This window comes from Chelonus insularis, unplaced genomic scaffold (assembly GCF_013357705.1).
Source record: "Chelonus insularis isolate UGA/USDA-ARS -01 unplaced genomic scaffold, ASM1335770v1 contig_294_pilon, whole genome shotgun sequence".
Lineage (NCBI taxonomy): Eukaryota > Metazoa > Arthropoda > Insecta > Hymenoptera > Braconidae > Chelonus > Chelonus insularis.
The window spans coordinates 110,222-136,690 of NW_023276473.1; the positions used below are offsets into that span (position 1 = coordinate 110,222).

At 27.0% G+C, this 26,469-nt stretch overlaps 3 protein-coding genes across 19 annotated transcripts in view; 1 reads left to right on the forward strand and 2 right to left on the reverse strand.

Moving 5' to 3' along the window:
* The window catches only part of rdx (BTB/POZ and MATH domain-containing protein rdx), an 87,947-nt gene extending 79,298 nt beyond the window's left edge, over positions 1–8,649 (reverse strand). For 2 of the 5 annotated variants that reach the window (XM_035080502.1, XM_035080496.1), the window contains exons 1-2: positions 8,475–8,649; positions 7,512–7,569 (exon numbers count right to left, since the gene is read on the reverse strand). In XM_035080502.1, coding sequence (XP_034936393.1) covers positions 7,512–7,519 — 8 coding nt within the window. In that variant the 5' untranslated portion in view covers positions 7,520–7,569; positions 8,475–8,649. The remainder of the gene's footprint in view (positions 1–7,511; positions 7,570–8,474) is intronic. The other 3 variants (XM_035080503.1, XM_035080497.1, XM_035080498.1) reach the window with 2 other exon arrangements.
* Positions 8,650–9,137: 488 nt separating this feature from the next.
* Orc2 (origin recognition complex subunit 2) lies at positions 9,138–12,289 on the reverse strand. 5 transcript variants are annotated; one of them, XM_035080494.1, is made up of 6 exons: positions 11,988–12,289; positions 11,671–11,766; positions 11,490–11,591; positions 10,652–11,241; positions 10,099–10,313; positions 9,138–10,024 (listed from the first exon to the last, which is right to left on the reverse strand). In XM_035080494.1, exons 1-6 carry the CDS (start codon positions 12,082–12,084, stop codon positions 9,214–9,216), a joined length of 1,911 nt encoding a protein of 636 aa, XP_034936385.1. In that variant the 5' UTR covers positions 12,085–12,289; the 3' UTR covers positions 9,138–9,213. The 5 variants fall into 5 exon arrangements, with proteins under 5 accessions (XP_034936385.1, XP_034936384.1, XP_034936386.1 ...); XM_035080493.1 differs by having other exon boundaries at positions 9,139–10,024; positions 11,490–11,594; positions 11,988–12,287; XM_035080495.1 differs by lacking the exon at positions 11,988–12,289 and adding an exon at positions 11,849–11,924 and having other exon boundaries at positions 9,139–10,024; positions 11,490–11,594.
* Positions 12,290–14,871: 2,582 nt separating this feature from the next.
* Positions 14,872–22,111, forward strand: LOC118065299 (anoctamin-5-like). Of its 9 annotated transcripts, none has more exons than XM_035080481.1 (11): positions 14,872–14,957; positions 15,024–15,340; positions 15,663–15,777; positions 15,842–16,153; positions 16,220–16,431; positions 16,557–16,695; positions 16,990–17,191; positions 17,280–17,857; positions 17,963–18,180; positions 18,266–18,725; positions 19,453–20,448. In XM_035080481.1, exons 4-11 carry the CDS (start codon positions 15,851–15,853, stop codon positions 19,963–19,965), a joined length of 2,625 nt encoding a protein of 874 aa, XP_034936372.1. In that variant the 5' UTR covers positions 14,872–14,957; positions 15,024–15,340; positions 15,663–15,777; positions 15,842–15,850; the 3' UTR covers positions 19,966–20,448. The 9 variants fall into 9 exon arrangements, with proteins under 9 accessions (XP_034936372.1, XP_034936374.1, XP_034936376.1 ...); XM_035080483.1 differs by having other exon boundaries at positions 14,918–14,957; positions 15,009–15,340; XM_035080485.1 differs by adding an exon at positions 21,993–22,111 and having other exon boundaries at positions 14,924–15,340; positions 19,453–19,972.
* The last annotated feature ends 4,358 nt before the right edge of the window (positions 22,112–26,469 follow it).

The window sequence follows — 26,469 nt, forward strand, 5'->3', positions numbered from 1 at the left end:
GTGCTCGCAAAATAAACGAACAGACTATATTACTGGCTGCACCACCATAATCCTGCCTTTTCCTCTATATAAATAAATTGCAAAAATCAATTAACCTCTCTAAAATATTATTTTTGCTATAAGCAAAGTTATAGACGAACCCAAATAGAAATAGTACGAAATTTGCCACTGATTAATATATATTAGAAACGATTTATGGAAAAAGCATTTTAATAATGACCAATTGATTGATTTTTCCAATTGATGATTTTAATATTTTTATTTGAATAGAAAAAATATTTTGATCAAATAAATCATCAAAAAAATGAATAAATATTTACGTACTACGACTATTAATATGATTATTAATGTGACATTGATAACAAGTAAGTAGCGGATTTTTAATAAGAGAAATTGCCAAATGGAATAGATTTTTCTTAATAAAAAATAAAAATTATTGATTGCATATAGCAAAATACTTGCTTAAAAGGAATTCAATCTAAAAAAACTATCTGACAAGAACAAAAGAGGGTAGACAATGAAGATTCAAATACGTTTAGCAACGTTATTTCAAAGATATTTAATATGCCTGGGGTAGGATAAAATTTCATCTTACTGTGTATAAATTTTTTTACCGTCTAAAGATTTTACATCGTTCTCTATAATAAACTTGAGCGATGAATACAATGTTCATGAGAATTCATAAAGCAGATTATTTTATACATCTTTCAGAGAGAACTTTAATCATAACGAAATGTTAAGTGATAGTATTTAGTTTTTATTGTTTAATATATTTCACATGAAACAAGTTATGTTTACATTGAATTGTTTTTTGTAATTGGAATTTTTTCACCGTGTAACTCAATTAAAGAATCCTATATGCATAAATTTAACGGAACATGACCTTCTCAAATCGTGCAATCAGTTTAAAAGAGCAGAGGTTGCACTGTATCTAGAGCGCAGCTCTTGGATAAAGATCTGTGTCAAATTGAAGCAATGGATTGCCGTTGGAATTTTCATGTTTTCTCTTTTATTTTTATCTTCATCTCTCTTAACTCCATTATCGACAAGAATGAACAAGGCTCGTACCAATGGGATACAACGTGTCAGTCAGTCAAGGCCGATATATGGCGAGGCGTATTTCGTCAACCTTCGAATTTTTTTTCTTCCTCACCCTCCAAACAAAAATCACTTCTTGAAGATTCAAATATAGCTTTCACCGTCTAGAGAAAAAGAATGTTTTGTCAGGACAATTTTACGTGGCATTAAAATCAATATAAATTTTGTTTTTTTGTATTTTGATAAAAAAAATGATTTTAAAAAAGTAAAACAATAATTTGGCATCAAGGTAAAATATATTAATTAACGTATTTTGTTGAGGGTAAGTTCCATTCTATTTATGGTAACATCAGTTTTCTTTGTCATCAATGTTACTATGATTCTGTAGCTAAATCAATTCATTTATTAAGACTACTATACTAATATGAGGGATTTGTTGCTTTTCAAAAATGATTTATTAATTAGTTTTATATAAACCTTGTTTGATTGTGAGAAAATATTTGTTTCAAAAAAAAAAACAATATTTTTAACAGTTAATAAACATATGTTTTACAGCACCTTCTAACTTAGATCAATCAAAGTCATTCCATTCATCGATTCATTGAAAGCTATGGTGTTGTGACTGAATTGGAAAAAGTTTATTGAAATAAACTGTTTAACTTGGCTGTATTTTAATAACTTACTTCTTCGTCATTTTATTTCTTGCTTCGTACAGTTATTTCATTGGTAAAAATGTATTAGTCCACGACGAAATATTAATTATATTAATTAAATTGTATTTTTTAATAATAAATAAGATTTTTTAATGATTAAAAAATCATTTATTTAAATTATTTTATAATATATTACGTTTAAATTTTATAATTAATAGCTTCAAGACACCAAATATATATTCTCCATTCTAAAATTACAATGAACATTTCAATGGGTTATAACTATAGTTGTTGTAACTCATCTCCCTACGCGTCTTGACCTGTTAATAACACATATATGCTCCAGATTTTAAGACTTGAAGCAAAATTTTCTATGTTACTTTGTATATTTATGTCCTTGTATGCTATCTAGTATATTGCAAGCATTATTGTACTGATGTAAGTAATGTTGAGTTTTAATAGTAACGAAAAATAATTTGTCGAAAAAAAATGTATAAAAAACGTTTTATTTGTAGTAATTATTATTTCAGATAAAATACGAATGTAACAAGACGTTCAAAAGTAAAGACTCAATAAAAAATAAATTAAAGCCCCTATAAAAGTCATTCATTTTAAAAACAATATAAAAAGTAAATTTAATTTATAATATGATAGATTTTACAATTTTTGAAAAATTAAAACAAATAGAAAAATATTATCTGTGAACAAAATATTTTATTCAGTTCAAATTTTAATATTTTACATTAATTAAATATGTAAAATAATTAGATAGTTATCGAAGTTTTAAATTCTATTACTTTATAATAATAGTAATGATGACAGTTACTGAAAAATGAAAAAAATTTTGATGTACTGACACAGAGAATTGAAAAATGTTTAAAATGATATAGATATTTTTTTTTAAATTTATATTGATTACGTTCAGACTAAAATCCATATTATGGAGTTAAAATAAGCGAGTAAGAACACTTATGACCAAATAACTTTAATAAATAGTAATTAATAATTAAATCATAATTTTTTAAATTGAAAGTTAAAAAATAAAACTGAAAAAATTACTAATGAAAAACAAGGAAGGAATTATAAAAGATGTTTTCAAATAATCTCTGTATAATACAAGAAACAGCTATTTTTTCCGACATGATAATTGGGGAACAATTGGATATAGATTAAATGTAGGAACTATTCAACTCGAATTGTTATATGCAAATGTTGCATTGGAATAACGCCATGTGTGCAGCATAATCTCGTTACAAGTTTGTGAATAGAACATTGTAGAAGTATTTGTACATAAAACTATTCCGATATGTTTGATAAATGCATGTAAACCTGTATTTTATAAAACAAAAAATAAAGTCAATTAATGATACAATTGTTTTCATTTCTCTCTTTTTTTTACCATGATAAGAAGATGCTGTAATATTTACCAGAATAAAATTAGATAAGAAAGTAATAAAGGGAAAAAAGTTATACAAAAGCACAAAAAAGTGGATCGTTGCACACTCTATTTATTATTGCGGTCTTTCTTGAAAGGAGTAAATATTTATGTTGATATCAATTTATTTGTTGTAAAATTCTGATCAATTCCACTGATATCATTGTTAAATCACATCATTTTTAGATTTATGAGTACTTAAAGTTGAATTGAATCGTTAGGTAAAAAAAGAAGCATGTAATTTTTGTATTAATGATAAGAAGGGTTTGAAAAATTTAGTATGAGTCAGATTAATTAAGTGGTGTCTAATCAATTGATAAGAGAAGAGAACTATTAGACGCTATGAAAGATAAAAAAAACATATTTTGCACTTCACACGTGACTGTTAGTTGAATTTATTTAATTCTGGTTTTTATTTTTATTAATGTTCTTTATGTAAATATTATATATTAAAATCACTTAATTTGTATTATATATTTGTAGGTTTACGTTGTTTTGAATCCATAAAATTTTAACATTTGTAATGAGTGTTTATTTTAATCAAATGAATTAAATTTGAGTAAAATAATATTGAATTTGAAGTAATAATTTGTTTTTTAAACTAAAAGTTACGATAATTTGAGTAATATTTAAAATTTTTTACTATTCAATATTTTATTGATTCATTTCATATAATAGAGAAAAAATATAACATTAAGTAAAATTATTTTTAACCTTTGAACTTTTTATTTGTTTTCAAATAAGTAATTTTGAATTTGAATAATATAGATGCATATATTATGTATAACTTTGGTAGTTCATCAAATGAAAAACTATTAAAAATAGTAAAAAAAGTTTAATATAATTTTGAAAAAGGTTCGAATGATTTACACTTAAAATACACCATTAATTGATACTATTAAATTTCTTTATAATGAGTAGTAAAAAGGTGATTTGACTAAAGTTGATATAAAAATTAATTGATTTTCATTAAAAATTACTGATCATTTATCTATTATTTAAAAATTACATCCAAGAAGGTTCTACAATTCTCAAAACACATGGAGATTAAATATCTACAATATTACTAATTAATTTTTCAAGTTGGGATCTAACAACCCATTTGAAAGAATGTCATATCTTGATATTTGTTAAGAGATCTCTTTCTCACTTCCCCTAGATTCGTGAACTTTTTATCACAAATATTTAATAAATTGAATCAAAAAAAATTTTAAGAAATTTCTTATAGATGAAACAAGTATGAATTTTTTCAATAGATTAATAAGACATGAGTGCTTCGAATAATAAAACTTTTCATTGGACTAGCTCAATTGTTGAAATGGAAAGAAATATGAATAAAATTGAGTCCATGAACATTGACTAGTCTAACTTCTTTTCAATTTCAAGCAGTTGTTAATACTCATAGAAGTTGGTACCTTCATGTAATATTTCAAAAAGTAAATAGTAATATCATAAGCCTAGACTTGCTCGGAATATAATAACACATGAAGTAGAGGAATGAATGAGCTGCCGCTCTCTCGAATCCTTGTCTTACTTTCAAGCGAATGTGTGCGCTCGCGCGCTGTATCACTCGACCGGGGCAAACGTTCTTGTAACACATTTTAGAGGACCCAGATATACAATGTATATTTCATGAACGAAGACATATCCGGGGAACCTCGATTGGACCAAAACTTCTCTTTTCCTTTTTTCCCTTTCTCCATTTTTCATCACATATGAGATCTCATTTCAAATCATACACACTTTCATCGATATGTCAAATCATTCTCTTCCTCCCTCTCTTTTCTTTCTTTTACACGAGAAAAGAGAGTTCCCTTAAAGTCAAGCAGATTTCACTTTTGTCAAGACATACCGATTTCACTAGTTCATTTTCCATTAAGCAAAGATATTTTTATTTATGTCATTTCCTACGTTTTAATTCATATCGAAATATTATTATTATGATTAAAAAATAAATATACATTCACCTTCTTCAATAATCGATAATACAAAAATATCTAAATAATACATTTAAAAAAATACCAACACTCAAAATAAACTTCATAACCACTCACTCGACTTTTCCTAGTTTTATCTAATTACTTTTTATTTTGAGATCATTTGTTTTTTTGCTAAACTATTGAAGCTAATAAAACTGAAAAAAATATCAACTCTAAAAATTTATTTATCTAATATGACAATAAATATACCGAAGGAAAATTTATTTTTATGATCAACATATTTTACTTGATATTTTTTTATTAGTTTGATTCAATCATAATGTAAATAATTTGAAACAAAGCTCTCGAATTATTAATATTATTGAATGATCAAAATACATATTTTTTCAATTAATTTAATAATTAATTGCAACTAATCAATGGAATACTTTATAGACGTTGATATTTATTCTTTTAATATACTGATTTAAATGAGCCTAAAATTTTTTTAATATTAGCTAATTAGATTAGAATTACTTGTTTGCATTTAAATATGTATTTGAAAAACTACAATTTAAAGTTCAATGATTTCAAGTAGTTTTCACATAGACGAAATAATATTTTCTGTAAGACTTATTAGAAAATTAGTTATTAATACTTTCGATAGAAATTTAATGAATGAAATAAAAATGAGAATAATACATTATAAACAGATAAATTATTAACAGGAATTAAGATAACAATCTGAAAATATATTTGTCACATACGAAAGAGAAAGAAAACTTTTACTCATCATGCCATACAAATAACTGGACTGAACATAATCTAATCAATGAATATATTGGTGCTATCAACTGCTGTTATGAGTTATTGGGTTAATAATTATATCTGTCGAGGCTGATAACATAGATCATAATAATATACTATTACTGGAGTATCCGTATAAAATTTGGAAAAGTATATAAAATTTAAATATTTTATATTATGCAAAAGTTCTGGTAATACCAAATGTTCAAGTATTAATATAATCAATAGATACCCAGAAGTGTTGTAATGTAAAAAAATCTGTAAATAAAATCAATATTTGATGAACTTGAAAAAATTAATGGATATTTTTATATCAACTTAATCGTTCTTAAAAAACTTGTTGCCTACTTTTAATTATTCAGTACTCAATTTGCACGAATCGTTACGTAATTATGATGATTCTTATTATTATTACGTTACATGTTTAGTTTGGACGACCTTGTAATGACTGACGTTGGATGTACGCTTTTTTCGATTTATTAAGAAATGATATTCTCAGATTCTCGTATAATTTTCTGTTTCATAACTGATGATATATAACTATAACCAAAGTATTATTTTTAAAAACAAAAATAAATTCAGTGAAATCATCTTTTTTTTAAAATCAATACTCTGAAAAAAAAAATGCAGCGATTCTTATTTTAACTCGAACTTTTGTCTCTTACTCTTTTAAGGAACATTTACTTTCAATATTCTCATCACTATATTTTGTTTTCCAGAAATATGTTTTTCTTAAACCATTGATTATTTAAAGATACTTTCTATTCAAACAATTGTGTTTAAATATTTTTAGATTGTTTTTAATTTGATTCTTAAGATAAAAGTTGAATCATTCGAAATATTTTTTTTCTAATGATTTAGTTTAGAATAATGATGAATGAATAATTTAAAAACTTTTCATAAAAATCTTGTGTTAGAAACTTCGATTATTTCTATTGAAACTACAAAATACTTAACATTTTATCTTCAACGATGTGATTAAAAATATAGAAGTTCCAGCTTAGCTATCTGTTCAAAGTTTCAAGAAATTATATGAGTTTCTTTGAAGCCCAACACAAACTAATGATATTATAGAATATTACATTATACAGGTACAAACTTCACATCTTAGAGATGAAATTGGTTGTGTAATATTTCTCTAAGTTTGCTATCATTTAAAAATTTTAGTTATTCTGATTAAAAATATCTCGAAATATTGCTTTTGTCCTGAACAAATCCATTATATAAATGTAAAAATTTTTAAAATAAATAATTAAAAGAAATACATAATGATGATAATTGTAAAGTTTTCTTGAAACTTCTGCGATTATTTCCTATTTCAAGTAAAAAAGGAAATTATAAATAATACGTACAATCAGCGATAAAACTCGCTTATGTGATGAACTTCCTCATAATGAATTCAAAAACAAGTTTCAGTTTTTCTTTTAATAACAATACGATTCTTTCGATATTGAAATATATTTTTAAGAACAAGATTATTGCATAAAATAAGGAATTCCAGATTTCATCATTACCTATTAGTTGTTTAAGAACGTGTCCAATGACAAATTTCGCGTTCTTTGTACAATGAAAATAATTTAGACTTATAAAATATTATAATCGTTATCATTATTCTATTTTAACTTAATAATTTAATAATAAAAGATATTTTAAACTTACCGGAACATAAACAGCTAATATTTTTATTATTATGAAAATCCTCAATGGACGAGTTTTTCTGCAACAAACATAACAAAGTAATTATCATCAATACTTGAAATCTCAAAACATTATGATTTGTAGGTGTAAGAACGTGACGTGTGCTCTATTTCGAGAACGACCTTCTTTAGAAGTCACGTCGTCCAGCTAAGCTTCAAGATAACATACGCGTGAATGAATTCTATCATTTTGTAATTATTTAACTATTGTTGAGCAAGTGAGCATGAAAAAATTATTTAGTCAGAACTACGTATAAAACATTAAATAGAATTCTGATTAATGAGTGATGAATAAGAGCAAATGAGCAATAGAAAAAAGAGACTTAAAACATTATAGTATTATCATTAAACATTAAACAGAATACTTAACGGGTATTGAACTCTTATTGAAATAGTTTCAATGCACAATAAACTTTAATTGTGTAAAATATCTTATTTATTATTGATAAAAACTTAATAAAATATATAAAGTACGTTGTTATCTAGAAATGAATGCAAATAATATTTTTGTATGGAACTCAGTTGATTAATGAAAACAATAATGTGTAATAATAGTAAATTTATGTTTTGTTACAACAAAATGAATGTAAATATTGTCATTCAGTCAAAGGAAGTTATAATATAATCGAATAGTTTAAGTAAATAAAGGTATCCTATTCAATAACACTTAAGCTTATTTGACAAAAAAAGGTAGGTTAGAAATCATATGAATAAATTTTCTTCTCCAAGTGACAACTTTCATTAACGGACTTATCAATTGTTAAAGTTGTATTATGAGACAGATTCAAAATCATTATCTGAAAATTCATTTACATTAACTTCAAGGTTTTTATATCTTCAATAATTGTAATTGAATAAAATTGAATGACAAATTTATAGGTTGGAATATCGAACAATTGAGCTTTTTTTATTAAAACTTTCTTACCAGACAAATGAATATATTCAATTTTAGATATTCCTGAGTTAAACTAGAATTCGGACAATTATCGTAAGTACCTGACATGAATTATCTCTGACATTTCACCGTTTTTTTTTTTATGAAACACAAAGACCCGGTCATTGTGTGCGCAACATCTGCCCGAATATCTCAGCATACAGAGCATTGTTGCCAATTGTTGTTGTATACTTTTACTTTTTAAGTTTCCTACACTTCTCAACAATCTAAAGCGGGAATTATGAATTCACTTACATTTCAAGCTTGATATGTTAAAGAAAGTGACTAATAAATAAATATGTTTGAAAATATTAACAAATTAAAAACATTGTGAATAATATTATTCAACTATTTTTTGAGCATTTTCAAGTTTAGTATGTCTAAAAAGTTAAGTTGTGAGAGAGTGGTTGCAAGAAAAAAATGGCAGACAATTTAAAAAATAATTCAGTAAGGTCTAAAACTTAAAAGTTTAAATCATAATGAGTACATTCCTTTCAATTTACAGATTTCAAAATTGTTCTAATATTTTTAGATTTCAACACAGCTTGCTTAATACTTTTTCGAAATTACTAAAATCATAAAAAGTTCTGTCCTTTTAAATAAAATTATCTATTACATGATGGAGTTTGAATTAAAAATATTTATTTTTATTTATCAATTTTCAGATAGAAAAGTATTAAATATTTTTATTTATATATGATATAAAAAACAAATTATTCAGTTCCTATTATTATTCAGCTGATTGATCATCAATAAATTTTTGTAACAAGGCATTGTCTAGAGGAATGTCTAAATATTCGACACCATCAATATTTCTTTTTATCCTCACAAGTTTATGATCGAGGAATTCAGTTAGATGTGATCGTAATGCTGCATCTGAAACCACTAAGAAGTCTTCTCGTGCACTTTGATATAAATCTTTGAATGCCATTCCTGAATAAGTACTCTTTTTTCCATGTTCAAGTTGATACTTAACGAGAATGATGTAAATTGCCTTAGCATTTGTTGTTAAAGATGCAAAAACATTGCTTAATGATGAGAGGGCGAGTGCGCCACTCTGATTAACAAGAAGTGAACTTTCATATGAAGTTTCTGCTTCATATGGCAATAATGTTGTTGTATCCAACCAATAAAAATTATATCTAGCTCTTCTGACATTATCAAAGATTAAAGGAGCATTAATATGATCTATTGATGTAACAAGATGAACATTTTCAATTGCAGCCAAACGTGAAAGAACATCTTGAGCTTTAGTTGAACGTAACATTTGACCATCGATATTGTGGATAAGTACATAAAGACGATTCTCCGGATTTGCAGCCATAGTTTCTTCAATTATATTAATGCATTCACTAGGATTGGCTAGACACTCAGTCTCTATTAATTCAGTGATGATGCCATCTAAGATATCTTTGATAGTCAAACTTGGAAAAAAACCATTTACTATTAATGTGGGATAATCTGATATAACTTCTTTATGAAAATCATTAATTAAATTTCTCTTAGATCCAAGTCCATAGAGTAATAAGCTATATCCTTCTCTGAAAATATCATTTACAGAAATTAAAAAATTGTATTTAAATAATAATATTTAAATTTGAAAAAGTTAACTTACTCTAATATCTGATACCACATAGGAAACATCGATTTGTGGTTTTCATTTAATTTATAAATACCCTGTTTATGTGACTCTGAAAGACTGGTTTGATTTTTTAATAATTCTTGTAACTTTCCTTCATCTAAATGACGATTTTTTAATTTATTAAGAGTATGGTCAGAAGTTAAAATTTTTTCTCCTTGGGTTTGAAAATACTCCTCTGATTGTAAATGCTTTAAACATCGTTAAATTATTTAATCGATTAAATAAAGAAATGAAATAAAACGTATCAAACAATATCCTTGTCTTAATTAGCAATTTTTATCATTAACCTTTTTCTTAATAGTACTTATGAAATTGAGTAAGAGATAAGTACAAACCACATAACTTACGAGAATTCTTTGTCATTACCAAACCAATAATTTTTGTGCAATCATTGCATATAATTGACATTTGATGGTAATACGATTATTGTTGAAAATTTTAATAGATTAAAAAAATTGACCTTATAAAATTACTAATTAAGACATTTCATTGTGTTAAAATAGGTGTATAACTCAAGTTTACTTACATAATCTTCATAAGTAATTTTATTCTTAGACCTGCCTCTCCTACATGGTGTAATCGGAACATGTACTTTCTTAGAAGCACTTTTGACCTTCTTTTTGGGTGTTATATTTCCTTCATATTTATTTTCGACATCTGAATTTATATTTTCTTCTTCTGTGCAAGTATCGCTTTCACTTGAAGGCTCAAATTCATTACCTTCTGACACAGATTCGCTTTCACTCGAAAAATGACCCGGTCGCTTTCTAGCTGATCGTGTACTTTTTGCTGCAGTAAATTTTTGACTGGGAGACAAAGAATCATTAATTGATTTATCATCAATTTTTTCAAGCATTACTCGTGGAATATTTGAAGTTCGTGATAATAAAGCTTTCTCTGTCATAGCATTCTTTTTTGCTAAAGTTGGAAATCCATACATACAATTACCACTAACATCTTCGTTATCAAATAATGTAGTAGGTTTTTGAATTTTTTCTTCTATGCTTGGTAACTCTCTTTCAAGATCTACTTCGAAATTGAGAAATGTTTGGTTTTCATTATTTTGCCATTCTTTAATAACTTTTTTAGACTGTCTCTTGTTGGGCATTTTCAATGCTAGAAACAAAAATACGATTTTAAATTAGGGCGCTCGATTTCTGATGTGTCCTATGGAAACAATTTGCTACGATTTTCAAGAAAATATTTATAATTTTAATTTAAATTAGTGTAATTTTATTTAAGAACTATCTGTTAAGTTATCCATTGAAATCAGCTACCTCAAACATAAAAGTCTACATATTAAAACAAACTGATATAATAAAAGTTAGTAAAATTACAATATACTGTAATCCATATTAACTTACTATTATTACTTTTTGAAGACATGCATTCATAACATGATGATTCTCCATCGGATTTTGGTTCTTGAGATGTTTTCCATCTGCCTCTTCGATTTGGAGTTTCAACTGCTAAAATTAACACAATGATCAAGTTACAGAAATCCTATAATAAATATTGAAAACAGTGTAGGACTTATTTAATTACTTGCAGACTTCTTTGGACTCGGTGATTTTCCATGAAGAGTTGATTTTGTTGATTGATTTGATCCTTTTTTTGTACTCGGAGTTGATGGTGTTTCACCTGATTCAGCTTAAACAACGGAATTCATTAATAAATAACATTTTTTTCATAAATTTTAATTACTCTAAATTTTGGATATTACATGTGAATGTTTTATCATCAGCTAAATAACAACCAATGTTTTTTTCATCGTTTGAATACATAATCAAGATTATGGATATTAATTTGGAGGTTATTAAGTTGTAAGAATTATTTTTGTAGTCAACAACTTCATTTAATACCTTTCTTGTTTCTTAAACGGGAAGATATATTATCACATTCTGTTGAATAATGAGATTGAAATCGATTAGACCTTCGTAAAGAAGTATTCTCAGCCATAATTCAGATATATTTTTTTTTAACTTTTGTAGTACACTCGGCGTCATTAATGCCTGGTCCATCAAAAACTTTGATACCATCCGAGCAATTATCGATGAAGTAGTTTTTCTTCAAACAGAGATTCTACATCTAAATTAATTTGGAAAGTTCAGAGGCGACTGATTCCCCCTATCCAAATACATGGGATCGAGATATTTCTAATTTCTTCGCCAATTTACTATTATTTCTATAAAATTAAGTACCAAATTATAGATAAATTAATGCCGGACTGACGTAAACAACAATTTTTTGTATGTAGTGAATATTTTTATTAAAAAAATTAGAAAGAATAATGAACAAATTATGAATTGACTTACCGCGCTTAAATTCCAAGATGGCGGCCACATCATTCAGATGAAAAATCACTAATTATTCTATTTTTATACGATTTTCGCCTAAAATTCGTGTGTGCGTCAGTCCTTGCTACCTATCTGAATATCAAAGAAATCAATTTATAGCATAAAATTAAATAATTTAGAAATAATTAGAAATATTGTATTCCAGATGATTTTCTCCGGTAATTAGTTTGAAAAAATTCCAATAGGTGACAGCATTATGCTCGCAGATGACCTCAGTCATCCATATTGAAAAAATGCTCAATCTGTATCCAGAACTGATGGTGCCCCCTGCATTTTGGCGAGTAATTTGTATATGTGTGTGTACAAGTAATACATGTTGTTCTTTTCGTCACTGTTTGAACTCGCAGTCTTCTCTGAAAAATAAGACGGAGATAGATAGGTATATTTGTGCTCTGTCTTGCTCGGAACAGATTATTCTAAAATTTGTGAATTTCTTGGTGCCCTAAGGCTTTCTTTTTGTAGTGCATCCCTGAAAATTATCATTTTTCGAACGATTAACCTGTTACACTGACAGAAAAAATGTGATAGCTAGAAAGTATACTAGCGGCAAACACAAAATATACTCAATTTGAGTATAATTATTTTTTGATGCAAGTACATTTTATATCAAAATGAAGTTTAAAGTGTACTGTACAATCATAATAACATTAACTTGATTTTAAATTTTCCATCACTCAATCCTAATATAATATTAATTTATACCAAGAATAGCGATTACTGCATTTTTGTAAATATTTTGCTTATCTCAAGTAGGTAGATAATAAAAGAAGATTACAAAGTTTACTTCAGTTGATAATATAGTTTTCTTACACTGAGGATCTTCCTTACTTACCACAAGTGTATTTTATACGGAGATCCCGTATAAAGCGTACTTATGCTAAGTATAATGCTGTTTTACACTTTAAACACCATGTTCTCACATTATGAATCCTTTTTTATTAATAAAAAAATACTTGTTACTTGATTCAAGTATATCAATTCTTCACTGCAAGTATATTATATACTTAAATTAAGTATACGAAGTACTCATGCTAAAATTTTTTTCTTATTAAATTTAAAAATTTCAAAATATAAATAATCATATTAATAATAAAAAAGTTACTGTTATACCCATTGGTATTGGTCAATTTAAATTATTGACCATTACTGATGAAGTAATTTAATGATTAAATATTCAGTAATTAATAAATAGATGAAAAGTAATCTTATAATAATTACAACAATTACTGTTGTACTTTTAAATACGTGGAGCTGCTACACTTACACTGGGCCTGTTAAAAGTCTAACTCGTAATATAGCGCTCAGAGATAAATGATTGATTATAGAATCTTTAATAATAATTAATAATTAATTGCATGTCTATTAATTAATTCTAAAAATGAATCGAAATTTTACAATGATTGGAACGATTATTGTGGTACATTTCAATGCCTCAAGCTGCTGCAGTAAGACTTGTTAGGAGCTTTAGGAGTTTATCTTTCAATCCAGCGTTCAGCTATAAATGGCTTAATGTTAAATCTTTAATAATCCTAATAAAATTATTTAATGTTCATTGATTAATTTAGAGAAAGAATCATAATTGAATGATAATAACAACAAATTGGTGTTGTGCTTTCAAAAACTCCAAGTTGCTCCAGTTAGACTATGCCTGTAGAGTGTTTATTTTCCAACTTAGCGCTCAGAAATAAATTATTCGATATAATACCTTTGATGATGATAAATAAATGAATGATTGTATAATCATTAATTCATAGAGATAATCATAATTTTTTCATAAGTGCAACAAATATTGTTGCATATTTCAATATCTCGAGCTGCTGCCCAGTGTAAGTGTAGCAGCTCCACGTATTTAAAAGTACAACAGTAATTGTTGTAATTATTATAAGATTACTTTTCATCTATTTATTAATTACTGAATATTTAATCATTAAATTACTTCATCAGTAATGGTCAATAATTTAAATTGACCAATACCAATGGGTATAACAGTAACTTTTTTATTATTAATATGATTATTTATATTTTGAAATTTTTAAATTTAATAAGAAAAAAATTTTAGCATGAGTACTTCGTATACTTAATTTAAGTATATAATATACTTGCAGTGAAGAATTGATATACTTGAATCAAGTAACAAGTATTTTTTTATTAATAAAAAAGGATTCATAATGTGAGAACATGGTGTTTAAAGTGTAAAACAGCATTATACTTAGCATAAGTACGCTTTATACGGGATCTCCGTATAAAATACACTTGTGGTAAGTAAGGAAGATCCTCAGTGTAAGAAAACTATATTATCAACTGAAGTAAACTTTGTAATCTTCTTCTATTATCTACCTACTTGAGATAAACAAAATACATTGGCTCACATTATACTGATTCCAAGTAGAAAGACTACTTAAATACAAGTACTTTATTTTCATAAAACTTGTATACTTATTACTTCTTCAACCGCTTGTAGTCTACTCAGGAGTGGTATATTCTGTATTTAGACTCAGTATTTTTTTTATTCATTTTAAAACGAAGTTTTACTGATTCCAGGTACTTTCTTTACCTGCCTTCCGAAACTTTTTTACCTATCACTTTTATACTGGGGACAAGTAAATTCTATAATTCGCCACCGGAAAAAATTTCTGTCAGTGTAGCTATAGTCTTTCTTCTCTGCTTTCATCTTTCCCTTTTGAGGATATGATAACATTAGAGAATAGAAAATAAAAAAACATCAAAATTTGGAGTAAAAAAATGTAATATTTTTAATGCATAAAAAATTTTTTTATTTTTTATAGTGAGAAAGTGTTATGAAATTAATAATGTGTTATACTTATATATTAAATTAACTGAGAAACTTTAAATGACAAGTAAGGTTATATATTTTTATCACGTGTTACCTGTTGCTTTTGTATTTATTATCAATAATAAGCTTACTACCATATCTCGAAGCTGTAAATTTGCATTGTTTGTTTTTTTTATCTACACAAAATATCTTGTAAAAAATGATAAATGGTAGTTATTAATACAAACTTCATCTACTCTACAATTGAAGTTTCTATAAGTAATCATTAATAATTTTATTTTTAAGCAATGATTCATTTGACATTTTTGTGTTAATGCACAGTAATTGTTCAACAACGCTTTAGGCAAAATTGTCATTGTTCGACTTTTATTTCTAGTTATTTTCAGAAAATGTCAAACAATTTAATTCCAAGAAACGTGAAAGACTGATAAATTAATCAGTTGAAATTTTTTCTGTTGATTGAAACAATAATGTTAGTGGCTTCAGTAATATTGCTTAAATGTGAGTTAGAAAAAAATAGTAGGATTTTACATAATAATCTAATTTTTATTTTATTATGTCATAGAATATTAAAATGGAACTAAATCAAGCTAGTAATAATTATTCTACCACCAACAATGCATTAAATGTAACGAAACAATGGCTTTCTCTGGAGCAACAACAAGTACCAATACCTATGGAAATTTCAAGTTCTACTGAAAATTTAGATCAATGTGATAAACCAATAGATTTTGTATTAGTATACATGGATACTGGTAACAATGTTAATCACGCTGAGAGAAGACAAGAATTCGAATCTGCGTTAAATGATCAAGGATTGGAGTTAGAGTATGAACATAATGGACCACTTTGTTTTATAAAGATCCATGCACCTCAGGTCATTTTCATTATTCATTTTTTCTTATTGATTAAAACATTATTAACATTATTTTTTATTCTTTAGGAAGTTTTATGTCGATATAGTGAAATAATGAAACTAAAGTTACCAATAAAAGCTATATCTCTTAAAGAATTGGAAGCCACTGGAACAGATTTATTTGATGATGCTCGCTCATGGTTCATAGGTTTATTCAGCTTTGTACAATTGGATTCACAGAAATTCCCAAAGAAAGAAAAAACACTTCTAGCAGAGTTCTCAAGAGACAAAGACTACTTGTATGTTTCATTGAAGTTACTATCAATTGCAAAATTCAATTTACTGATATTTATTCCTTTTCTTAATCAATAGTAAATCTTTTTGTTTTGTTTATTATTATTATTAATGTTTTGTATCTAAAAAGGTTTGATATAGAGAATGATAATTTTTTCCCTACAAATGTACGTATTATGGTTGTGGATTTTATATTGGAAAGACAATCTGTGGGTATTCATCGTCTCCTTGCCAATGGTGTTTATTCTGCTGCTTATCCTTTACATGATGTTAGTGACATTACTTTTATTTTATTTAGAAAATAATTGTAGTTAATTTTTTTTGTGGTTTTTATGATTTACACGATTACTAGTTATTCCTTTGTTTTATCTCAAACGCAGTTTTTGTTCTGGTATTGATATTTAAAAAATCTTTTTTTTCCTAATTTTTAGTTACAATATAGTTTTAGAATTATTATTGCAAGAATTTTCATAGAATGAGTATTTTTTAATTTTGATTATCATTCATTAACAATAATTGGTGAGTTTTTTACATTAATTTATTGCTATATGTTATCTGTTTAGGGTACATATAAACAAAAGAATACTGTTAGAAATCTTTTATACGAAGAATGGGGAGCACTGAAGCAATGGTTAAAGTTACAACCTTTGGATACTATTCAAGAATACTTTGGTGTTAGCTATGCAATATATTTTGCATGGCTCGGATATTATACATACATGCTTATTCCAGCAAGCATATTTGGACTTATATGCTTTTTTTATGGTAAATGAACTTGTAATTCTTTACTGTAAATAACGTAGATTACTATAATCTTATATATGATGTTTGTAATTATAATTTTTATTTATAGGTGTATTTAGTTTGAATTCTAATTCACTAGTGCAGGATGCTTGTTCTCCTTGGGCAGAGAATGTAATAATGTGCCCACAATGTGATAAATATTGTGACTATTGGCGCCTCAATGAAACTTGTATTTTTACGAAAGTGACACTTTTATTTGACAATCCTGCAACAGTTTTCTTTGCGGTGTTTATGTCATTTTGGGGAGCATTATATCTCGAGTTATGGAGGAGAAAATCCGAAGAATTGATTTATCGATGGGGTTTAGTTGGCTGGGATCAAGGAGCTGAACATCCAAGACCTCAATATTTGGCAATGTTGAGTAAATTAAAATTTATCAAACCAAAAGAAAAAATAAATGCAGTAACAATGGAAAAAGAACCACACGTGAGTTTTTGGAAAGTTCGTGTTCCTGCTACAATGTTAAGTTTTACTGTTGTTCTTCTACTCATTTTGGTAGCAATCGCTGCAGTTTTTGCAGTCGTTTTATACAGAATGGCTTTGATTACGTCAAGTAGCTTTTTTGGACTTGATAGTAATCAACACAAAACATTTACGGTTCCATGTATTGCAGCAGCTATTAATCTTGTAAGTAAGATACGTTTGAGTTAATTACTGTTCAAAACTAAATTTTTCAAAATCTGTTATTGTAGTAATGATTTAAATTTCAATTATATATATTTATTCTTTCAGGTTGGTATTTTAATATTAAACTATTTATACGATTGGTTAGCTGTTCGCTTAACCAATATGGAAATGCGTCGAACTCAAGCAGAATTTGATGATAGTTTAACTTTGAAGATTTATATTTTTCAATTTGTTAATTACTATGCTTCCATATTTTACGTAGCGTTTCTCAAAGGAAAATTTGTTGGTTATCCACAAAAATATAATAGAATTCTTAATTATAGGTAAAAATCTATTCTTTGATAAAATAAATTGACCTTACAATTGTCTGTCACTTATTCATAAAATTGCAATCATTTTTATCAACAGACAAGAAGAGTGTGCTCCTGGTGGGTGCTTAATGGAACTTTGTATTCAATTGGCTATAATAATGATTGGAAAACAAGGTTTTTATACGGCAATGGAGATGATATATCCTATATTATTCAAGTGGTGGGCACTTTTCCGTATCCATACTGGTCTTAAACAGAAAGATCCGATTGCACCTCGCAGTAGATGGATAAGAGATTTAAAATTACTAGAATGGGGACCAAGAGGATTATATGATGAATATTTAGAGATGGTTATTCAATTTGGATTTATTACTCTCTTTGTCGTTGCTTTTCCTTTAGCTCCATTATTTGCTTTAGCTAATAATGTCCTAGAAATGCGTTTAGATGCAACGAAATTTTTACGCCATTATCGTCGACCTGTACCACGACGAGCTAGAGATATTGGTATTTGGAAATCAATTCTTGATGCTCTAGCACGAATTTCCGTAACCACTAATGTAAGTATTTACAAATTCAGCTATTGAATTTTTAAAAGTTAATGATAGTTTTATTACATTTACACTATATAAAAAGATAGAAATTATCTGCTCAGTAAACATGAATAGGTTCATAACAATGCTATTAAGACTTATGAAATTAATATACAACTGATAGGTAGTATTTCATAAGTTTACCATAATGTTAGTAATTTTAGAATAAACATATTATTCATAATTTGTAGACTGATAATGAGAAAAATTTTTTACTAAATCAAGGGACAAGTATTCAATCTATATTTCATAAATTTTTAATAAATCCAAATTACAGCAGTATCTCCCAAAAGTTGGACAATTTAGGGCTCTCGGACCTTTGAGAGCATCATAAAATTTATGCTAACATACAGCAAAGAACATGAGATAATAATATACTTGAACTCTTTTAAATAAAAATTAAAACGTATTAATACATAAACATCTGTTGAAATCGGACCTTGGAGAGATTCTACTGTATGTTTGTTATTAGTAGAATATTTAATTAAGTAAAAATTATAATTTAAGAAAATATTTCGTACTTAAAACGAGTAACAATTCTTCTTAAACATTAAATTAGATACTTGTCACCTTTTTTTTACTTACAATCGGATCTAGTAAAAAATTTCTTTCAATGCATAAACATGACTTACGTACATTTCAAAATGAGTCAAGATGATTTAGCTAATGTTGGAACTGTTTATTTATGTTTCAGGCATTTATTATTGCATTTTCGTCCAATTTAATACCTCGATTAGTTTACATGTACGCTGTAAATCCAGATAAAACTGATACTGGTTTTCTTAATCACAGTTTGGCCTATTTTGATACGAGAGATTTTCCGAATAATACTGCACCATTAGACAGCATGTATTATAATGTTACAATGTGCCGTTACTCTGAATATAGAAATCCTCCCGATCATTCAGAATTACCTTATAAAAGACCTTCTATATACTGGCATATTTTAGCAGCTCGATTTATATTTATCGTTGTCTTCCAAAGTGTAGTCAGTTTATTTACAATGACTGTTCAGTGGTGTCTTTCAGACGTTCCTAGAAAATTACGTGATCGCATTAAACGTGAAGCATATTGGACAGAGCAAATAATAATTACACGTGAGGCTGAAAGAGCAAAGGCTAAAGCACGAATATCGGACCGCTTCGTGAGTGCTAGTAATTATTTGCGTAGGAGGTCAACTAATAATTCTGAATCAACTGTGATGTAAATAGAAGGTATTTTAATCCATATTCTCTATCGGATAATTTATTAACAAGCTTGATGTATTTATATAGCGTTTGTAAACTTCTATTAATCTTTTATCATACGTTTTTCCTCATTATTATATTTTAGAAATATTGAGATTTTTGGTGAAATTTTCTTTTTTGAACAAGACAAAGTAATCTTTGTAAACAATTTTTTATGGCAAATTGCATTATTACTGTATAAGCAATAGAACAATAAACCTGTGATCATACTCAGTGTTTAATACGAGAAGAAAAAAATTTGTTCTGAAATTTTTCTTTAAAAAAAGTTTATGCTAGTAATTATCTATGTTTAAATATGAATTTAAATCAACGTTTAACCTTGAAATAAAACAGTTTATATAACTGTAAGTTCAGTGAGTTGAATTTTTTTTAAATGTATATATTTTTCTCACAAATTGTACATCTAATTCAAAAATGATAAAGGCAGATTCATGTAAATAGTTGTATCGTTTTATTATTAATGTTTTTCATAATGATAAATGAATGAATCACTGCTTCTCGTGTTAATAAATGACCTTCCAGTAACTAAATTCTTTACCATTAATTTTAATTGTACAGGTTATTGCCCTATATAATTCACAATTATCAATTGTACATGTGTAAATTCTATTTTTACACTATTTAATATATCGTCTTTATATCATTATTAACTTGCTCATAATGATAATATATATAAAGAAAAAAAAGAGTATAGAATACTGATTTAAAGTAACTTGTATTCTTTCTTAAATATTTTACTGCCTGTATTATATAAATATTAATGAACTTTTTATACTTACACATGATTTACTATGTCACCATCAATTCAAATCGATATATTCAGAGTTAATGATGAAATTTAAATGTCGATGATAACATTAAAGTTATAAAAAGACATAATAATTTCATATTTAAAGAGACTATTTAATATTTGAAATTGTTATAAATAGAAACGAAAGAATTATTCTCTGTAAAAAAATGAAGTGCATAAGCTTTTATATTATTTAAGCAATGATTGAGAGAATTCGACGTATTAAGTACTTCAAAGACCATCTAATCTGGTTTCACTCTCGCCAGGTCTCTCAATTGAGGCTTCTATGCTGGCAGAAAATGCTTTATTGACTCATCCAGTTTTATCTCATAAAGATCGTCCCCGAGGACACATACAATGATTCTAGAATGTAATTGACGATTCCACGTGAGGAATAATGAAGTCAAAAGACAAATATCCTCTATGTAATATCCTTAATTGCCATGTCTTAATGTGTTATTCTGTATCAAACATGACAAATTTTAATTTGTGTCGTGAAATAAATAACAAATTAAAATTCGTTTATATAAAATCATCATAAATTTATGTATTTTATAAGACGAAATAAAAATAATTACGTTTAAATATTATTTATTTATTATTATAATAGAGTATATTTTAATACAAGTAAATTTAACATTTTATAAAATGTACATAAGAATTTTTAATAAACCGGTTCAGTGTTGGTTTATACGAAGACTTAAAATTTAGTTATCTTGAAAAAATAAATATGAAATTATGTATTGAAAGGTCACGAATTAAGGTTTTTACAATTTACATAAATATTCGTATGTAATTTATAAGAATAATTTTTTATTTTCAAAAAATAATAGTATTTTTGTTGATAACTTATTTGGTTGACATTGGAGTTACGGCTGACATTTTTGTTTTTCATTAATAACATATTTTTTTGTTCTAATAGTAATAAAAATAAACATTTTTTAACAGTACATTTTATTTATAATTATTATTTTGTTCCATTTTCATTTCATGATGTGATTGATACTCTATGCTACGTAATGAAAAAATGTGAAAATAATTAAAGAAAATAATCACAAAATAGTAGCTAAATCACGATAACATTTTAGAAAATATTTCATATTTATGGTAAATAGAAAAAGCTGTAACTGGAAAATTTAATAGAGAAAGTGTCATTTAGTGTTACTATCAGAATAAAAAAGTAATTGTTGAATCTAGGGCGAATGAAGAATTGGAGTAAGAGAGTAGGCAAACCGGCGGCATCAAGTCTGAACGAGTCAAGTGCTAGAGACGTTTATGAATGATTTCAAGAAAAACACGACACCCAAGAGGAAATTACCGACTTACTCAGAACCATCTTAAAGAAACAGAAAAAAGTAAACAGCTTAAGAAAAGTACATTCTAGAAATGATTTACCATAATAGAAATTCCAAAATTCATAAAAGATCTGAGTTTCAATTGTATCCTCAGATGTATTCTTCTTTTCTCATACCATTTGTGTAAGTAGAAATATATGTCCTACATTCAATTCATTGTCGAGAGGAAAATGACTTGCGTTAATGACAACGCATACGGAAGTATTCATTGATTTGTTTATGTTAGAAAAATGAATTTGCTGTATTTCTCACTTTCATTGAATAAAAACACGATAGACATTTGCTTCGTTTACATCGAGTAATCATTAAAATTAACGAACTTTCTTAAACCACGTGGGCTCTTAAAGATTTACAAACGTTTCGCCTAATGAAAAGGCGAAAGCTTTGAATGTATACATAGATAAACATTTTTATAGAAACTATGTTCAGAGAATTATTAATTAAACTACTGTTATATGTATTAATAATTTTAATTCAGCTATTAAAGACTTTTAAACTGTTATTTACTTGATATTTCAACACTCACTTTTAATATTATTTTCTAAATTGATTAACCAACATTCACATATTCTGAGTTTATTTATATTTATTCAAAGATTAATATTACAGATGAAGAAAAATTATTCAAATATTTTTATTATTTATATTTTATAAAATTTATACAATTAATTTCTTTCTGATTATCTAAAACTATGGTTGTTTTAAAAATAATACAACTGAAAATATTGTAGCACATTTTTTTTGATTTTCCTCGACTTCTTTTCAATACAAAGAATGGACTAATGAAGATCAATTATTTCAACGCCCTCTTCCGCAATGACAGTTTATTATTTATGGTTGTTTATAGTAAATACGGTGGAGTGTTAAAACGATAGAAGTAATTATAAAATTAAGACGAGGACACTCGACAATTAATAGAAGGATCATCAAGTTTGAAAAGCGGGAGATTAGTAAACATGGAGAGTGGAAAGTAAGTGCCTGCCAATGACTGAGTGACCCACACAAGCATGTTCTAAGAGAGGCCCAAGCACATTCGCTCAACAAGCCCGGTCGCGGTCACATACCATTCTCCACAATCGCTAAGCATACTATGATAAAGATATATTAATAAAGGTATTTAATCTTGCGGTATTTTTCTTTTTTAGCACTGAGTACAGTGACAATTTATGAGCTTTGTGTTGTGATAAAAGTCAGTGTGAGTGACAAACATTATCATGCTGTCATCAGCGAAATTCATTGTTTTTTTTTATGACAATTGAAGCCAATTTATGACGTATGAGTGTAAAATCATAATAAGAAGGTCGGAAGCTGTTTAATGACAGTAAGTTAAAAACACAAAATTATTAGATATTCTACATTTTATGAAATATAAAAGACAAAATATTCATTATTATAAACAATAAAAATAAGAATGAATTAATGTGTGTTAAATAATTAATTAATTTCGTTTATTTATATTTTTAATATTGTGTAAAGTACATATTAGATATTTTATATAAATTTAATTAATTTATCGATCAGAAGTGTGTGGAAAGATCTATGTATCCTTGTAAAATAACAAGTGCAAGAAAGATTATAAGATCATGCATAAACAGTAACCTTATGGCAAGAAAGTGGAGAATCTCTTCCTCATAACCTTGAAAAGCTTTGAAATACTGGGAATATTCAAGAAAAAACACGTGATATATTTGTCCTTCAAGGGGATGCTTATTGGTATATGAGAGAAAAGTAAAGAATAAAAATTGGCCTTGCATCACGTATGTCCTCGTGTACAGTCGACGAACTTTGCCTTTGGATTTTTTATTGAAGGACTTGACCTTGGAAGAAGCCTTGAGACGTCGGAAAAGTTTGCAAACAATTCTTAATATTACTGTTCCATAACCAGGAACTTGTCTGGAACAAACGGAGGTATGGCTTGTCATCTGATTACCATCGACAATTGAACTTAGCAAGCCAGACGCTTTAGAAAGTGTGAGTATCGTTGATTAGCACCCGAGAAGCATAATCTATAAAAGTGCGACGAGAAGAAGTATATGCAGATAAATACGAATTTCACTATTAAGATTTCTCTAACACGTGCAACGACCCTTTTGGTGTGACTACTGATGAGATAATTGAACCAAGTCACAATCATCCATATTCTTGATGACTTTTAAATACCACAATATGTTTATAAGGAAATGAATTGTGGCGATCACGAAGACAGGAAGTTGACGTGATTTGAATGTCGAAGAAACTCAAATTCCCATCCTTTGGAATATCTGGCAGCAATATCAACTTTTGTCGTGAAATTTACCAGTCAAAGAAAAGAAAAAATGGGTTAATTGACTGTTGATAAAAATTAATATAAATCACTTGCTACTGGATTCATTTAAAAAGAACAAAAACAATTTTTATTTATTCTGTAAATTATATTGATACTTTGTTCATTAATTGGCAAATATTTTTTGTTTGAAAAAAATTTACAAGTGCAAATAATTTTTATCTTAATCTTAATCTAAATAAAAGTGAAAGACATTTTGTGTCCTTGAGACAGAGCACAGAGTCGCTTAGAAGTCCTGGAAAATGTTGAACTGCACTAATCTTGAGTGCATTTTGCACCATCATTATTATTATGCTCACCTACATCAGCCCCAACATCAATCACTTGAGAGCTGTAAGTTATTAAAAATTATTTTTATTTGTTTACTAATTGATGGATAATGCTTTATACACCTGATGATATGATTATTATTTACAACTGTTTGCAAAGTCATTCCAGTCTTGTTTCATATTTGAACTGGATATTTTTCCATTATAAAATTATTAAATTATAGTATTTTAACCATACAATTTCATTTATTAAGAGTAGATGTAATTACCTATTTGAATTATAATTAATTTACCCTTAGATTAAGATCATGCGTATTTAAATTGCGTCATATTAAATGCCATTCTATTCAAGCAATGAAAACCCGTTGCGTTCCAGTTCACGTGCGTCAATAAATTAACTCCATGCATATCAGTTTATTTTAGAGTTTACTTTTTATGACAGAAGTAAGCACATTTTTTTTCTGTTCGTCAGTAGTTGAAAAATAGAATTAATAGATGAATTACCGAAATTGATGTTAAGTAAAAAAATTGCAAAATGATACTGATAGTTCCCGAATTATTGAAATAAATAATTTTGATGACTACAATGAGACTAGAGAACATAGTATTTGAGTTCAATACTACAATGTTAATATTCTTCCTAGAAAGATTTTATATGTAAAATTTCATTTCAGTCTCAGATGAAGGTTCTCAAATTTATCACATAACAACATATTCGATTTTAGAAAACCTCTGATGTATCGATACATACACTGTAAATCTGAAGTGTGTCAAAATAACACACTTTAATTGTGTTCAATGTTAAACTGCTATACACAAACTGTAAAGCCTTGTAGTCATTTTTAACACACTTTGATTCATTTGTAGTTTTGAAATACTTTTAAGAACTTGAGTAGTAATACTTCTGGGTTAAATTAAACTAATTATAGCTCAGTCAATATGCTTTAAAAAAAGGACGAAAATTAAAAGTCCATTAAACATTAACCGATTTTGTTTTATTGAGGTGTTTTTAGTGACGGTCGACATCAGTATGAATTTGTGACAACATGTTAAAGTGTGCGTGTTGGTTTATAAAAATTTAGCAGTTTTTGGCATGTAATGAATTAGATCTCAAATATAACGTATCGGAAATCGAGAGATGATGCGTATAATAGTTCGAGAAATTTTACAAGGAATAGAAAGAGACCAGTTACAAATTTCTTTTACACTTTATAAGATAAAAAAAACATGCATTATGGCAAATTCTATCAAATTTGCATCTTTTTTTTTTATCTTAAAAAGTAATGTTACTTCATCAAATTGTTTTATATATTTGGCACAAATGTAACTTCTGATGTAAAAAATTTTTTAAAGTTTATGTGTTAATGAGCTACAATCAATTGCTTCAAAAACAGTGTGTCTTTTGACATAAACAATTAAATATTTCGAGAACTATTAGTTGGAAAAACACCTCAATGAACAAAATCGGTTAATGTTCAACAGACTTTCATTTTGAAATGCATATTGACCGAAGTAATTGTGGATTTTATCTTATTGATCCTATCGACTTATGGAATAGTCACTATTTCGACTTGTACTCTTTATATTTTTTATAGTTATTAATTATTAAAAATAGTCAAACAGAGATGATCAATTGAAGTAGATATTAGTGAGTTCTTTGTCTTTTGTATTTGAATATAGTACTATAATTCCGAAAAAATATCTATACCGGTGTTTTAAGGATGAAA